We start from the raw sequence: 16009 nt of genomic DNA on the forward strand, positions 1-16009 counted from the left end.
TATAACGGCGCTAAAGTCGACATAAAAGCCTAGTGTAGACCAGGCCTTATAGAGAGAGACCTTCTAAAAAACGTTAAAATGTATTACCGGCACGCAAAACCTTAAATTAAAGTGAATAAATGAAGACTCGGCACACCACTTCTGAAAGGTTGCCTACCCCTGACCTAGACCCTCCCTAACAGGTGTATGTCTAACCTGTTCTTAAAAATCTCCAATGATGGAGATTCCACAACCTCCCTAACTAACCTATGCCAGTGCATAACTATCCTTAGGGTTAGAAATAATGATACCCAGTGGCATGTAAACCAAGCCCTAAAGAAAATCTGCATTCTCAGTGCCCAATAAATGGGCCAGAGAAGATGGATTTCTCAAACATTGCATACAATGGGTTTAATTCACCCCCTCTGACATGGGGTAGCCAAAACTGCACCTCTATACACCAGCCAGAGCCACAGAACCTGAGGGATTAAGATTCTAAGCACACAGACACTATGGTGATGAGTGTGGTGTAAAAACAGACACACCATAGGAAAGGAGAAAGCGTTTGTGTTGTCATGTCCACTGACGATAAGACAAGAGGTAACTGGTTTAGTATGCAGCAAGGGGTATTTAGGTTGGATGTAACTTAGTAAATTACTAAGGTGTTTCAAATACTCCCTTGAGATTTTATATTACCCCCTGCTCCTTGAATGCTCACACTGAAAATGGCCTATATATCTAGGAGCAAGAAGACTCTCAGTTGCATCATTCAATGACCAATAGGTCATTTCTTCACTTGGCCAGTAATGTTATCAGTGTTGGTGTTAGGCTGATGGCTGTTGAAGACAGAATTTCCAACTGGAGTGGTTTTCTGGTGTTTTGATATGCTTGCTTCAGTGACCATCAAAGAGACAACAGACAGATTCAGCCTTGATGAATTTGTTTCTGTAATTTGCCATGTTCAGATGTTTGATAATTGTAGGTAATAATGGTGTTAAATTAGTATGACTTACGAAGCCAATGGAGTTATGCCCATTTACACCACAGATGAATTTGCCCTTTATGATCCAAGATGGATACCAAGGAGAACGTCTTATGAAAGAACAGATGCTATTCAATGGTGGGAGGAGAGTTTGCAATGTGAATAAAGTCTAGAGATGTCCCTTATGGCCCCTTAATCTGGCTTTTACCCATGTGCGAAGTATGCCCTTACACTGGTCGTTTTTTCACTTGGGGGTTGGTCCAAAGTTGCCCACAAATCATACACATCCCAACTAATTCCCCAGTCACAAAGCAAGTATACGCAAGCACGCCATGGCCGGGGACCCTTGTGGCCAGATTTACAAAGGTATTTAGATGCCTAAATATGCACACAAGCAATTTCTTTCAATGGGAGTTGGCACCTAGCCTGCTTAGGCACTTTTGTAAATATCACTAGGCACCTATCTGCAGCATTAGGTGCCTGAATATCTTTGTTAAACCTGGCCTTAACCCATATTCCCAGAAGAGTCATCTGATCGCCGTGCAAGAATGATGGGGGCAGTGATATAACCCCATGGTTCTCAACCAGGAATACACGTACCCCTGAGGGTGTGCAGAGATCTTCCAGGGGGGTGCATCAACTCATCTAGATATTTGCCTAGTTTTACAACAGGCTACATAACAAGCACTAGCAAAGTCAGTACTAACTAAAATTTCATACAGATAATGACTTGTTTATACTGCTCTATATACTATACACTGAAATGTAAGCAGAATATTTATAGTGCAATTGATTTATTTTATAATTATATGGTAAAAATAAAGTAAGCAATTTTTCAGTAATAGAGTGCGGTGACACTTTTGTATTTTTGTCTGATTTTTGTAAGCAAGTAGTTTTTAAGTGAGGTGAAACTTGGAGGCACGCAAAACAAATCAGACTTCTGAAAGGGGTACAGTAATCTGGAAAGGTTGAGAGCCACTGATATAACCAACCTTCCCAGGCAACTATCACGTCATCACTATTGCAAAGAACAGAGTAAAGCAAGTCCCCATCTTAATCCTGTGCCAACTATGGGAACTCAAGGTTTTCCCTTTAGAGTCACATGCATTATTACCGTCACAGGACACTGACTCAGCTAAAAGTGGCAATCATATGTTTATGGCTTAGGGGAAAAGGATACAAACCACAGGAAAACTGAATGATGTTGGTGAGCTTACTGTCAGGATTTCAAGCATGGATGCCTGCAATAAAAAGGAGTCTAGTTAGCACTGCACTTTGTTCTCTGGCCTGTGTCTGAGTATCTGACAAAGCAGCTACATGTGCTGTGTGTTAGTGCTTCCCAATAACTGCTCTGAGGGCTTGTCTACATTGGGAAATTTACCAGCATAGTTATACTGGTATAATTATAAACTATTTATGTAACTATGGTGGTAAATTACCCTGTGTAGAAAAACCTGAAGATACACTTTGGAGAAACCCTTTCTCTAGACGTACAGCCTAGGAGTTGTGGAGAATAATTTTGCCTGGCCACATCTCCTTTTCAGAGAACCACAACCTGAAACCTCACTGTGCCAGAGGTGGTTTTGCTGTGTGACATATGTGTCACGTCACTGGCTCTATGCTGCTTCAGGATCATAGTTACAGAGAACTGATCAACATGGAGGGTACAAGTAGGGTTTGGCCTATGTAATACAGTAGTATTACACACTGGCCACAAAGCACTCAAGGATCTGGCCTAAAATCTCCATTTTTGGGTCTTCCTTGTGGCTATGCCTTGTGAAGATTTTGGTGATTTTTATCACATTAGCTCCTACCGCCTTAATAAGCTATATATACTCTCTGAAGTGGCTGGGTTTGAAGATGTGAAAGTTAAAAGAGCTGAAATCTGCCAGAACTCTTGCTACGTGTACGTCCCTTTAGCAACGATTTTCCTCTGAGGAAAGTCAAATTGGATTTATTTCGGTTTTTACATTGTATTATTTCCTTTATGCTACTGCAAAAGAACAAGACTTGTGGGGACATTTTAGAGCAGATGAACTGGAATTGGCAATTGCTCTTTCCCAGTTTGACCAAGAATTAACTATAAAGAGCATGTTTTTACTTCTTCAAATTAAAGGTACACATTTTTGGAGAAAGAGCTACTGAAACCAGAATGGAGTTGAGACATTTCTCAGTCAGACACAGAACATGATATTTCTCAATGATCTTGCTTGACTGTTTTGAATTCTTTGTTCATTGGAACATACTCTTTATGTACATTTTACTAAATATTGTAACTGAAGTACATTTCTATTTAAGGTACTTGTTACTGACAGGGCCGGCTCTAGGATTTTTGCCGCCCCAAGCAAAAACAATTTTGGCCGCCCCTCCCCCCTTTTTTTTCTTACCCCACCCCCGGCCCCGCCTCAACTCTGCCCCTTCCCCAAATCCCCAGCCCTGCCTCCTCCCCCCAGGCTCTCAAGCCTAAGAGGGAGGGGGAGAAGCGGCGCGCGCGCCGCGGCCACTCAGAGTCTCCCCATCCCTCCCAGGCTCTCAAGCCTGGGAGGAAGGGGGAGCAGCAGCGCGCGAATCAGCTGTTTCGCGCGCCGCGGCCGCTCGGGATCTCCCCCTCCTTTCCAGGTTTGAGAGCCTGGGAGGGAGGGCGAGCAGCGGTGCGCGAGCGGCAGCAGCAGCGGAGGTGAGCTAGGGCGGCCGGGGCACATTTTTAGGGGCGGCAGGGGCGGCATTCTGGCGCCGGCCATGCCGCCCCTAAAAATGTGCCGTCCCAAGCACCAGCTTGTTTTGCTGGTGCCTAGAGCCGGCCCTGGTTACTGCATATTGTAACTGAAGTAAATTTCTTCTTGGTTTACTAGAAGCTCTTTAATATTGTATGCTTATGATTATTAAGGCTTTAAAGCAAATTCTGTTGTTGGCAGATGTTACCATTTGCTTTGCTATGAGTTCTTGTCCCATTCATCTTTATTGACAGGGGTGGCTCCAGGCACCAGCGCAGCAAGCGCGTGCCTGGGGTGGCAAGGCGTTGGGGGGCGGTGTTCCAGTCGCCTTGAGGGCGGGAGACAGGCAGCCTTCAGCGGCATGCCTGCGGGAGGTCCGCCGGTCCCACGGCTTCGGCGGTAATTCGGCGGCAGATATGCCAAAGATGCGGGACCGGCAGATCACCCGCAGAAACGCTGCCAAATCCGCGGGACCGGCAGACCTCCCGCAGGCATGCCGCCAAAGGCTGCCTGACTCCCGCCCTCACGGCAACTGGAACGCCTGACTGCCGTGCTTGGGGCGGCAAAAAACATAGAGCCGCCCCTGTTTATTGATTGTCCTAGTTTGTTTTTTGGCTTCTTCCAATAGGACAGAAGCAAAACTGTAAAGGAGGTGGTTCATATCACCCTATTTCCTCACCCTATCCATTGGAAGCCCTGTGGGTGCCAGAACTGTATATAGAATTTGCCCATAACAGCCAATTATCTATTAGGTTGTTGGCTGTTGCAGCCTTTTATAAGGTGTTGGCTTACATAGCTTCATTTGACTTCTTATTTACATTATAATTTCAAAGAAAGCCTATTGAGGCCATTCTGAAATATTAGAGGCCAATTGAGAGTGGTCATGCTATCCAAGAATCAGTACTTTTTTCAGATAACTTTAGGTTGAGCATAGAAAGAATGTTTTGTGTAATGGGGCATGTAGTTCTAATTTCCCAAAGTTGGTATAGTTCTAATGCATGCTTTGGACCCGGCTGCTACTATAATGCTACTGTAATGACAATGCTATATTAAAACATTATGAGAGTAATTTGGCTGGAACAGTTTTACTGGCAACACCATAAATGATGACTTACAATTTGGATCCCTATTGAATTCTAGAAGGGCATCTGAAATTCCATATAACCTGTACCGGTCAATCTAGGTTATTACATCATGAGAAAAAGGGAACCTTAAAGAACAACAAACTTTTCAAAATATCTGTAAACTCCCAGTAACCTGAGTTAACAGTATCAATGTAATAACCAAATGGATGAACTGCTTTGGATGAAATAAGAGCCAGCAGTTGGAGACAGGCTTTCGTCATTAACTTTGGCTCAGGACTCAAAGTTCTTTAGTTTGGCTGAGAAGGAGAGTGTAGACCATGGGCAGCAAGGTGGGGCCTCATTATCAGGTCTGGATCCAAAACCTGCAGTTGGTCCCATCTCTGGAACAAGCTGAACCAGATCCCCAGATCAGAATACCCTAAACTTTCTGTCTGGAAATAACACAAGACAGGCTGTCCTTCCAGACTCAGCAGGAACGAACACAAAGTACCAGAAACACCCTTAAATTTCTCTGTTTTCTGAAATGTGATTCTCAGAACTTTAATCAGTATTCCTGGTTAATCTCTGATACAAAGTCGTTATTTCTGGATTTTTAACTGTATGAAACTGCACTGTTTCAATGGGGATAATTTTTCTTGTGTTCCAGTTTGTTGGAAAATCCTGGCACCAAATTAAGAAAGTTGATTCATATTTCCACAGTCTTCACAAAAACTCAAAATGGCCTCCATTGCAGGTTAGTCCAAGGCTATTGCTCAATGCATTTGTTTCTTCATCAAAAGTCAACCAAGCAGTGACGTATTCTTATTGTTGATCTTTCACTTTGTGGTCTTGAATCATAACATTGAAGATATAAGTTTGTCTTTATAGTGACTCCAGGAATTAACCATGACCTGATAGTTTTATATTGTTTGTTCTTCCCTTTTCAGGCACTGTGATGAGTCGAAGCATACCAGTTGAAGTTGATGAATCTGCATTCTGGTCCCCATTTCCAGAACATTCACTAGAAGAGGCTTTGAAACCTTCTGTTGAAAATATGGAGAATTTGGTACCTTTAGGACCATATCCAACTCAAATGTCTCAAAATTCCTTGGCTGATCAGTCACATTTATGTAAATCCTCAGAGCTTGCAAACTATCATCAGCCTGAACCACACAACGAAGCGATGGAGGATTATGACAGCAGTCTTTGGGTAAGATATCAGGATTCTGGAAAAGATGTGCCTTCCTGTGCTTCCACTGAATCAGAGTCTGGGATGCTCCTACCTCAGTCTCATCTTTTAGCTATGGAGAAAACAAATAAGCTATTGAGATCTCAGCTTTCAACTGATTCTCCTGACACTGGACATGACTCTAGTAAATCAAACAAAAGTTTTTCTGATGTTTCACAGAATTCACTTGATGACAAAAGCCAAGAGAATTTACAGTCACATCAGCCATCAAATAACAGAGCACCATTCGACCTGCCAACTGTAGACACCGGATATGATTCTCAGCTTTGGGATGTCATGGGCATCAGGCAGTTAGAACCTCCGTTACCACTTACATCTGTGTTTAACCCCCAGGACCTTCCAGGACCATTAATATCCAGAGAGTTTCTCAGAATTGAACCTCAGCAGTATCCTGTATACCAACAAATGCTGCACCGTAATGTTTCTCCACAAGCTCACTGGAACCTCAGATACCATTGTCCAGTTGATCCACACCACCAAAATCCATGTAAGTTAATGTAATTGACCAGCATTTAATATGCTTTTCTATGGTATCGCCCTCTTAGCTCCAAACTATATTTTAATAAGTTGGTATTCCTACTGTACTTCCTTCACAGGATGCATCTATTGTTTTCTAATACCTTTTACCAACCCCTTTATCTTCCTAAATGTTAGCATGATGTCAGTGAATTCGCTAAGGCAGAACCTTCAATTCAAACAAATCAGTGCTAGGCCTCAAAGTTCACTCATCAGAACACAGCTGGTGCTACTGCAGAGAAGTTATTCTTTCCCAGTCATGCATTTTGTGTTCCAACTTCCTTGCTGCTGTTTTATTTTCTGGTCATTTCTCTCCTCCTTGCATCACTTAATTTTCTGGAGAAGAGCTAAATTCGTAATATCCCCTTGCTTCTTCCCTCCGTCCCTCCCTACCTCCTCCACACACACACATTGTGTGCAGCTGTACACTAACAGAACGGGTACAGTTTGTTTTAAAATGTGAACTAGGGGAAGTTCCCCACAGAGAAATCAAAGCAATATTTCAATCACATCCAAAGGACAAACATCAAATGGTTGGAATGGATTTGGTCAGGACCAAGAAGCTGGCAACTGTGGTCCTCCTGTTACATGCACAGTGCAGCATAAATCACCTCCTGACAGCTTTCTAAATTTCAAATGATTATTGGGCAATCACAGCCCACAATAAGGCTTTGCACTTACTGCATTCTATTATGTATTTTCTAGACAATAACAATATAGTGTATTGTGTTCACAGGCTGTAATCTAGCCCTGAGCACCTGCTATCTGCCATTCATGAAAGAACAGTAAAACTGCTTTTGATGTCAAAGAAATCCTCTCAGCAAAGCTATTCGCCCAAGGACTGTTACTTTACATATTCATTATATGATGCACTTGATGTCAGAAACCATGGATACGTGATTCCACTGTGTTTGTGATAAGTAATGTTTCTTCTTTGAATGGTGGTCCCGATGTGTATTCCACATATGGCATACGCACGTGCACAAATCCAGAATTTTTTGCAGGCAGTGTCCATTGGCCCACACATGTGCCATAGATTCCTCATGTTCCAAACTGGGGTTATAAAAGGTGGTGCAGGCTGACACTTCTCCAGCTCTGTCTTGTCACCGTGTGACTTCAGTTGGAAGTTTTGGTGTCCTCGGTTCCTTTTTTACTGTAACATTGCTGTAAGATATCTTATATAGTTAGTTTTAGTAGTTTTAGTAGTTCTTATAGTATAGTATAGTATACATAGTATAGTTAGATTGTGTTTTTCCCCACTTTCTTCCCTTCCCCTTCCCCCCCCCCCCCCGGGGGACTTCTCCCCCCAAGAAGTCTGGGGTTACACCCTGGGTCCTGAAGTTCAAAGACTGTGATTCCTGCCCTCACTCCTTTTCAGCGAGCAACGAACATCAGTGTTACTTCTACTGCCTGGGGGAGGCTCATATTTCTGCCAAGTGCAGCATCTGCTGCTCTTTTCCCCCAGAACTTGTGAGGGTCTGGACCCGAGACTCAAAAAGCATGTTTTCACAAAGAAGGCAATGAAGCCCCAATCAGATACAAGCCAGGGGCAACCCCCCACTATACATCAGTCTTATCAAGAGGGCAGCACCCCTCTGAGCATGAGCTCAGGAACAGAGGCTAAGACTGTTAAGCCTAAGGAGAAGGGCTCAGAGGAGAACAAATGGCACTCCAATAAAACTGTCTCAAAGAGAAAAGATCCCTCCCCGACCCCAACAAAGTCAGGAGAGCCAGTGCACGTAGGTGCTAAGGATTTAGGCCCGAGTAAATCTTTTTGACAGGAGAAGGAGGTACACAAAGGTACAGATCTGACAGTTCCAACATCTGCTCTGATGGTGGAGGGTCAGGATAAAGAGTTCCTGGTGCTCCCATCCTCTTTTAAAGCTGATGCAGTACCGGTAGCAACATGGCCATGGAGGGAGCCAACCACCACAGTAACCAGGGAGACTCCGGTTCCAATGACTCCACCAATGGGCAATCAGAGACTTACATCTCCCCAGAGAACATCTTTGCTCTTCCCTATCCGCATTCACCCCTTCCTTCAGGACCATCTCTATTCCAGGACCCCAGAGGAAGATAATTCTGGTGAGGCAGAGTTGTTCTCCCATCCCACCTTGAGGCACGACCATCGGTACTGTTGGTTCCACTGGAGATAAGGGATCCAGCTTCCTCTTCTGATGATTCTGAGGCCCCGCAGGAGTCTCTGCTGCATCAGGCAGAGGTAGCACGAGACAAGAGTCCCAGAAGACTGGGGTTCTGGGGTATCCTTATACTATGGGGTCCTCTTCTGCCAGTTGATCCATCTTACTGTTAATATTGGAGACAGCGAAAATCCTACCCTAGATACCAAGAATCGGTGCAGGAGTCCTATTTGTCATTGCCCAGACACCTGCAACCAGTCCTGTCAGAATATTCGAAAGGGAAAGATGAGCCAGATCCAACAATTCCAGTAGCAATCTTGTCATCTTCACTGGAAAGGGGGTTACTCCATCTCCTCCAGACAACTTTAAACAATACCACAAGCTCATGCACAGGGTGGTTCCAGAGCTACAGATTCAGCTTGAGGAAGTCCAGGAGCCTCAGCTCAGTTTACTAGACATTCTGCAGCCAGTCAAGTTGTCCTCCCCATCAACAAGACCATCATGGACCCAGTAAAAGAAGTTTGGCACACTCCTGCTTCTTGTGCTCATACCCCTAAGAGGGCCAAGAAGTATTGCCTTGTTCCACCCAAAGGGGGAGAGTTTTTGTCCTCTCATCTACCACTTAACTCTTTGGTGGTGCAGTTGTCTATAGAGCAGTCCAAACAACAGCACCCAAAGGCTACTCCCTCTGATAATTGTTATGAGGAGATACTTGTGGTTACAATCCCCAGATTTCCCTAGAGAGCTGCAGAGTACCATCCAAGATCTGTCCTCAGGAGCCACCACACAAGAGATAGGAGGTTTATAGCCCCAAGAACCCAGCCTCTGCAACATCCACTGCCACATCACACTCTAACCGCCAAGCGAAGAGCTTCTTTTGATGGGACTCATTCCCCTCCTCTGGTATTCGGAGGCCAGCTTACCCAATTTGCCAAAAACTGGAGATCCCTAACTACAGACAAATAGGTATTAGAAACTATTTGTGGTGGCTATCTAATCGAGTTTCTGGTACCTCGTACATACAAACACCTTTCCCAGTTCCTGTTCAGGGACCACTCTCATGAGGATATTCTATTCTAGAACTCCCTTCTCTTCAAGGAAGCCATAGAAAAGGTTCCAACTCAACATCAAGGGAAGGGATTCTATTCCCCTTACTTCTTCATCCCCAAGAAGAATGGAGGATGGAGGCCGATTCTCAATTGGAAGCAGTCTGAATGGGCTCATTTGAAAACTAAAATTCTGCGCAAAATCCTTGGCACCAATAATTCCCTCATTAGAAAAGGACACCTGGGTCATGGCTGCATATTTTCACACAGACATCCATCTAGCCCATAGGAGGTTCCTCAGGCTCCTCTCCGATGCAGAGCATTACCAATTCAGAGTCCTCCCCTTTGGTCTAGCTACAGCTCCCAGGATCTTTACAAAGCTTTTTTCAGTAGTGGATGAGAAGAGAGGAATTTACAGTCTTGCCTTGCCTCCACCACTGACTTCTGATGGGCAGTTTCTATGAGGAAATCCAGTGGCAACCAGTATTATACTCAGCCTTCTGCCTTCTCTGGGTGTCTGTGTCAATCACAAAAAATCCACATTGACCCCCATAAGATTCATAAACTTTATAGGGGTGACATTAGACTCAACTACACCAAGAGCTTAGCTATCTCTCAAAGGGTTCAGGGTATGCACGATTTCATACATCAGGTCACTATCAGACCCAGGATTTCAGACAGAACTTGCCTTTTCCTCCTTGGTCACTTGGTATCATCCACACATGTGACACTGTTCACCAGGCTTCATCTTTGCTGCCTACAAGCATGGCTTCTCTCCATATACTCACCAGAGAAGGACAACATAAACGGCAAAGTGACACTTCCACCCAAAGTTTTAGACACTCCTGTCTAGTGGACAAAACCAGAGATAGTTCAGATGGAGGCAACTACTGTTACTGATGCCTCCCTCTTGGGCTGGGATGCTCACATGTGTGACCATATGGCACAAGACATCTGGCCTCTAGAGGAGTCCAGAATGCATATCAATTTACTAGAACTCCAGATAGTCTGTCGAGCCTGTGACATCTTCCTCCCAGTCATCCGATCCCAATGTCCAAAGAAGGTCAAAGTGACAATGATATTTTATACAAACAAGCCTGGAGGAATGAGATCTCTCCCTCCGTGCATAGAGGCAAATCACCCTCTGGAATTGGTGCATCAGCCGTGGCATAACCCTATCAGCAGCATATTTACCAGAGGTGCAAAACTCCCTAGTGCAGTGGTTCTCAACCAGGGGTACATGTACCCCTGGGGTACTCCGAGATCTTCCAGGGAGTACTCAACTCATTTAGACAGTGTTTCTGAACCTGGAGGTTGCAGGAGGGTCGAGGGATGGGTTTAGGGGGTGTCGCAAATGCCAGCATTAAGGAGTGGCAAGCAGGGTAATTGCCCGGGGTAACACACCACAGGGAGCTCAGTGAGGCTAAGTTACATGCTTCAGCCCTGCTGCCTGGGTTCGGGCTTCAGACAAGGTTCATGAGTGAAAAACAGGCTCAAATATACTTGTCAGCAATTTTTCAGTAATAGTGTGCTGTGACACTTCTGTATTTTTATGTCTGATTTTGTAAGCAAATAGTTTTTAAGTGGGGTGAAACTTGGGGTACACAAGACGAATTAGACCCCTGAAAGGGGTACAGTATTCTGGAAAGGTTGAGAGCCACTGCCCTAGCGGACTGCCTGAGAAAACATATTTCTGCAAATCACAAATGGAAGAGTCATAATTCAGTTCTCAATGACGTCTTGCCCAATGGGAAATGCCAACCTGTGACCTTTTTGCCTCGCAGTAGAATAGGAAACTTCCTTGGTACTATTCAGAGCAGCCCTGGGCAAGGACTTAATGGGAGATACCCTACTGGTGCTATGGAAGAATCACCTGGTATATGCCTTCCTTCCCATCCCATTGGTACCACAAGATCTGCTGAAGCTCTCAGTTCACCCACCCATGAACATCCCCACATTGCCCCACCTTCTAACACAGCACATGGGCAGGTTCACTGCCTCAATCTGGGACTGCTGCATCTCAGGGCCTGGTACTTGGATGGGCATCAGAAAGAGATCACTTGTTCTAAAAGGGTGCAATCCATGCTTAACCAAGGTAGAAAAGATTCTACAAGATGTCGTTACTTAGCAAAATAGAAGTTTCTCTCTTCTTGGGCTCACCAATGCAACTTGTCTCCAGAATCTGCTGGTATCCCTGCTATCTTAGAGCATCTACTTACCCTTGAGTCTTCGGGTCTCATGCTCAGTTCCCTGCGAGTGCATTTAGCAGCGATCAGTACTTTCTGGTGGATAACCATACAATATTTACTCATCCTGTTACAACTAGATTTCTGATGGGGAGTCTCAGATCCTTTCCACCACTGGTGAAGTTCGTACCTCAATTTTATTTTATCATCACTCACCAATCCCCCTTTTAAGCCTCCAGCCACATGCATCTGTCTGTGAAGGGGTCATTTCTACTAGCCATAATGTCAGCCAGAATAGTCAGACTCACCATATGCTACCTTCTGTAAAGAAAAGGTCTTGTTATGACCCCACCCTAGATTCATTCCTAAATTAGTTTCTGACTTTTATATAAGTCAGGTAATCCATTTACCAGTTTTTTCCCCAAAAAAACTGCATACCTCAGATGAAGAGAGATGGATGCATTCTCTAGACATCTGAAGGGCTTTGACCTTTTATCTGCAAGTAACGAAGGATGTTAAGAGAGACACCTAAGCTATTTGTTTCCATATCAGAGGTCAAGGGATCAAGCTATATTGACACAGAGATTTTCAAAATGGATCTTTGGTTGTATTACCCTTTGATACTATCACATTCCGGGGTGCAATCCAGACCAGTGGGGAGTTGTCACCATTTGCCCTGCAGCTTTGGTGCCTCACAATGCTTTGCTGTTGTAGCTCCCAAGTGGGCCACTCACAAACAGGCAAACAGCATGCAGATCATGCCTTCAGTTCTGTGTATAGCTACCGCCCTCGCCCAGAAGCTCTGATCCCAGCGCCCTATCAACAACACACCAGCCATTCTCTGGCTTCCAGGAGCCTTGGTTACTACCTGCAGGATGACGCCAACACACAGCCAGCCCCAAAATTTCCCCAAAACATATGTTCTGTGCTGTCCAGCCTTCTACTGGACAGTGCAGATATTAAAGTTCTGTTGCCCCTGTAAGGGGTCAATATACAACAGTTTGCTACTTTAATTGGAGTTACCAAAACAATTCAGTTTAATCAAAACTAATCCAATGCTGTGTTTAAAGAATAAAACAAGTAAATCTAACTACAAATAGAGAGATTTTAAGTGAGTACAAGTACAAGTCAGAAATGGTTACAAGAGAAATAAAGATAAAACACTTTCTAGTAACTAAAATGTAACAAACCAGATTTAGTTCAAGGTAAAATCCTTATCACATAGTCCCAGCAACAGGGCTGACCAAACTCTCAGATCAGAACCCCTCCCGAAGTCCAAATGCTGGTTCCTTTGTCATTTTAGGTGAAAGGGAGATAGGGAGAGAAAGAAAGAGAATTTCTGGGGTGTTTTTGTCTCTGACTTTTATAGTCCAGTCACCCTTCGAAATGCATTTTCCTGAGGGTTACCCCTAGATAAATTTCCTTCCTTCTGTGAGGATGGAGACATGGATTCTTGTGGTGAAAGAAGTTCCACAGTATTGCTTGCTAAAATATGGGTCGATCTGTTCCTGCCCCGCTTCACTGCCAGAGAATGGCCACTTGACCAGTGATTGCCAATCAGCTATGATGACATCTAGCTAGAGGCATTAGCTTGTCCTTTGTCTCTGAAAAACAGGTTTACCTCCTCCCCAAACTTGTCTGATAAACACATCTCAGTCATAATTTTAGCTTATGTTCATAAGTTCACATATTACATTGCTACACATTTCACCATGATATTATTGACCAGTGAGTTGTTAGTTTTCAAATCATAGAATCATAGAATATCAGGGTTGGAAGGGACCTCAGGAGGTCATCTAGTCCAACTCCCTACTCAAAGCAGGACCAATCCTCAACTAAATCATCCGCCAGGGCTTTGTCAAGCCTGACCTTAAAAACCTCTAAGGAAGGAGATTCCACCACCTCTCTAGGTAACCCATTCCAGTGCTTCACCACCCTCCTAGTGAAAACGTTTTTCCTAATATCCAACCTAAACCTCCCACACTGCAACTTGAGACCATTACTCCTTGTTCTGTCATCTGCTACCACTGAGAAGAGTCTATATCCATCCTCTTTGGAACCCCCTTGCAGGCAGTTGAAAGCAGCTATCAAATCCCCCTCATTCTTCTCTTCTTCAGACTAAATAATCCCAGTTCCCTCAGCCTCTCCTCATAAATCATGTGCTCCAGCCCCCTAATCATTTTTGTTGCCCTCCGCTGGACTCTTTCTAATTTTTCCACATCCTTCTTGTAGTGTGGGGCCCAAAACTGGACACAGTACTCCAGATGAGGCCTCACCAATGCCGAATAGAGGGGGGTGATCATGTCCCTCGATCTGCTGGCAATGCCCCTACTTATACAGCCCAAAATGCCGTTAGCCTTCTTGGCAACAAGGGCACATTGTTGACTCATCTCCAGCTTCTCGTCCACTGTAACCCCTAGGTCCTTTTCTGCAGAACTGCAGCCTAGCCACTTGGTCCCTAGTCTGTAGCAGTGCATGGGATTCTTCTGTCCTAAGTGCAGGACTCTGCACTTGTCCTTGTTGAACCTAAGCAGATTTCTTTTGGCCCAATCCTCTAATTTGTCTAGGTCCCTCTGTATCCTATCCCTACCCTCCAGTGTATCTACCACTCCTCCCAGTTTAGTGTCATCTGTGAACTTGCTGAGGGTACAATCCATGCCATCCTCCAGATCATTAATAAAGATATTGAACAAAACCGGCCCCAAGACCGACCCTTGGGGCACTCTGCTTGATACCGGCTGCCAGCTAGACATGGAGCCATTGATCACTACCCGTTGAGCCTGATGATCTAGCCAGCTTTCTATCTACCTTATAGTCCATTCATCTAGCCCATACTTCTTTAACTTGCTGGCAAGAATACTGTGGGAGACCGTATCAAAAGCTTGCTAAAGTCAAGGAATAACACGTCCACTGCTTTCCCCTCATCCACAGAGCCAGTTATCTCATCATAGAAGGCAATTAGGCTAGTCAGGCATGACTTGCCCTTGGTGAATCCATGCTGACTGTTCCTGATCACTTTCCTCTCCTCGAAGTGCTTCAAAATTGATTCCTTGAGGACCTGCTCCATGATTTTTCCAGGGACTGAGGTGAGGCTGACTGGCCTGTAGTTCCCCAGATTCTCCTTCTTCCCTTTTTTAAAGCTAGGCACTACATTAGCCTTTTTCCAGTCATCCGGGACCTCCCCCAATCGCCACGAGTTTTCAAAGATAATGGCCAATGGTTCTGCAATCACATCCGCCAACTCCTTTAGCACCCTCGGATGCATTGCATCCGGCCCCATGGACTTGTGCTCGTCCAGCTTTTCTAAATAGTCCTGAACCACTTCTTTCTCCACAGAGGGCTCGTCACCTCCTCCCCATACTGTGCTGCCCAGTGCAGTAGTCTGGGAGCTGACTTTGTTTGTGAAGACAGAGGCAAAAAAAGCATTGAGTACCTTAGCTTTTTCCACATCCTGTCACTAGGTTGCCTCCCCCATTCAGTAAGGGGCCCACACTTTCCCTGACCTCCTTCTTGTTGCTAACATACATGTAGAAACCCTTCTTGTTACTCTTAACATACCTTGCTAGCTGCAACTCCAAGTGTGATTTGACCTTCCTGATTTCACTCCTGCATGCCTGAGTAATATTTTTATACTCCTCCCTGGTCATTTGTTCAATCTTCCACTTCTTGTAAACTTCTTTTTTGTGTTTAAGATCAGCAAGGATTTCACTGTTTAGCCAAGCTGGTCGCCTGCCATAATTTACTATTCTTTCTACACATCGGGATGGTTTGTTCCTGCAACCTCAATAAGGATTCTTTAAAATACAAATGATACCTTACACAGCATATTTTATACAAAGATTATTACAATAGTGTGCAGGGTGTGAATACACCTATGCACTGAGTCACAGTTACCAACTAGCTCATATTCCCCCTCCGGGAGGGGGTGAGGGTTCATTCCACTAGAGAGTAAGCTACTTCAGCTGCATAACTGAGAGATGTACCTCTCCTAGAGATATGTAGGGCAGCTATTTGGAACTCTCTTCATACCTTTATGAGACATTACACTCTGATCCAGTCGTCAACTGTGGATACAGCTGTGGGGACAGCAGTACTACAGTTAGTTATCACTTCTGGATCCTTGCACCAACCT

At 44.5% G+C, this 16009-nt stretch overlaps 1 protein-coding gene across 2 annotated transcripts in view; it reads left to right on the forward strand.

Annotated features, from left to right (window-relative positions):
- Positions 1 to 16009, forward strand: part of TRAF3IP2 (TRAF3 interacting protein 2) — a 53219-nt gene that overhangs the window by 18414 nt on the left and 18796 nt on the right. Inside the window, exons 2-3 of one of the 2 annotated variants that reach the window (XM_024216038.1) lie at positions 5687 to 5949; positions 6322 to 6475. In XM_024216038.1, the coding sequence (XP_024071806.1) occupies positions 5695 to 5949; positions 6322 to 6475 (409 nt within the window). In that variant the 5' untranslated portion in view covers positions 5687 to 5694. Of the gene's footprint in view, positions 1 to 5686; positions 6476 to 16009 lie in introns of both variants that reach the window. The other variant, XM_024216037.1, reaches the window with a different exon arrangement.

The sequence above is a fragment of the Terrapene carolina genome, unplaced genomic scaffold (assembly GCF_002925995.2).
Source record: "Terrapene carolina triunguis isolate 2854851 unplaced genomic scaffold, T_m_triunguis-2.0 Scaffold42, whole genome shotgun sequence".
Classification (NCBI taxonomy): Eukaryota; Metazoa; Chordata; order Testudines; family Emydidae; genus Terrapene; species Terrapene triunguis.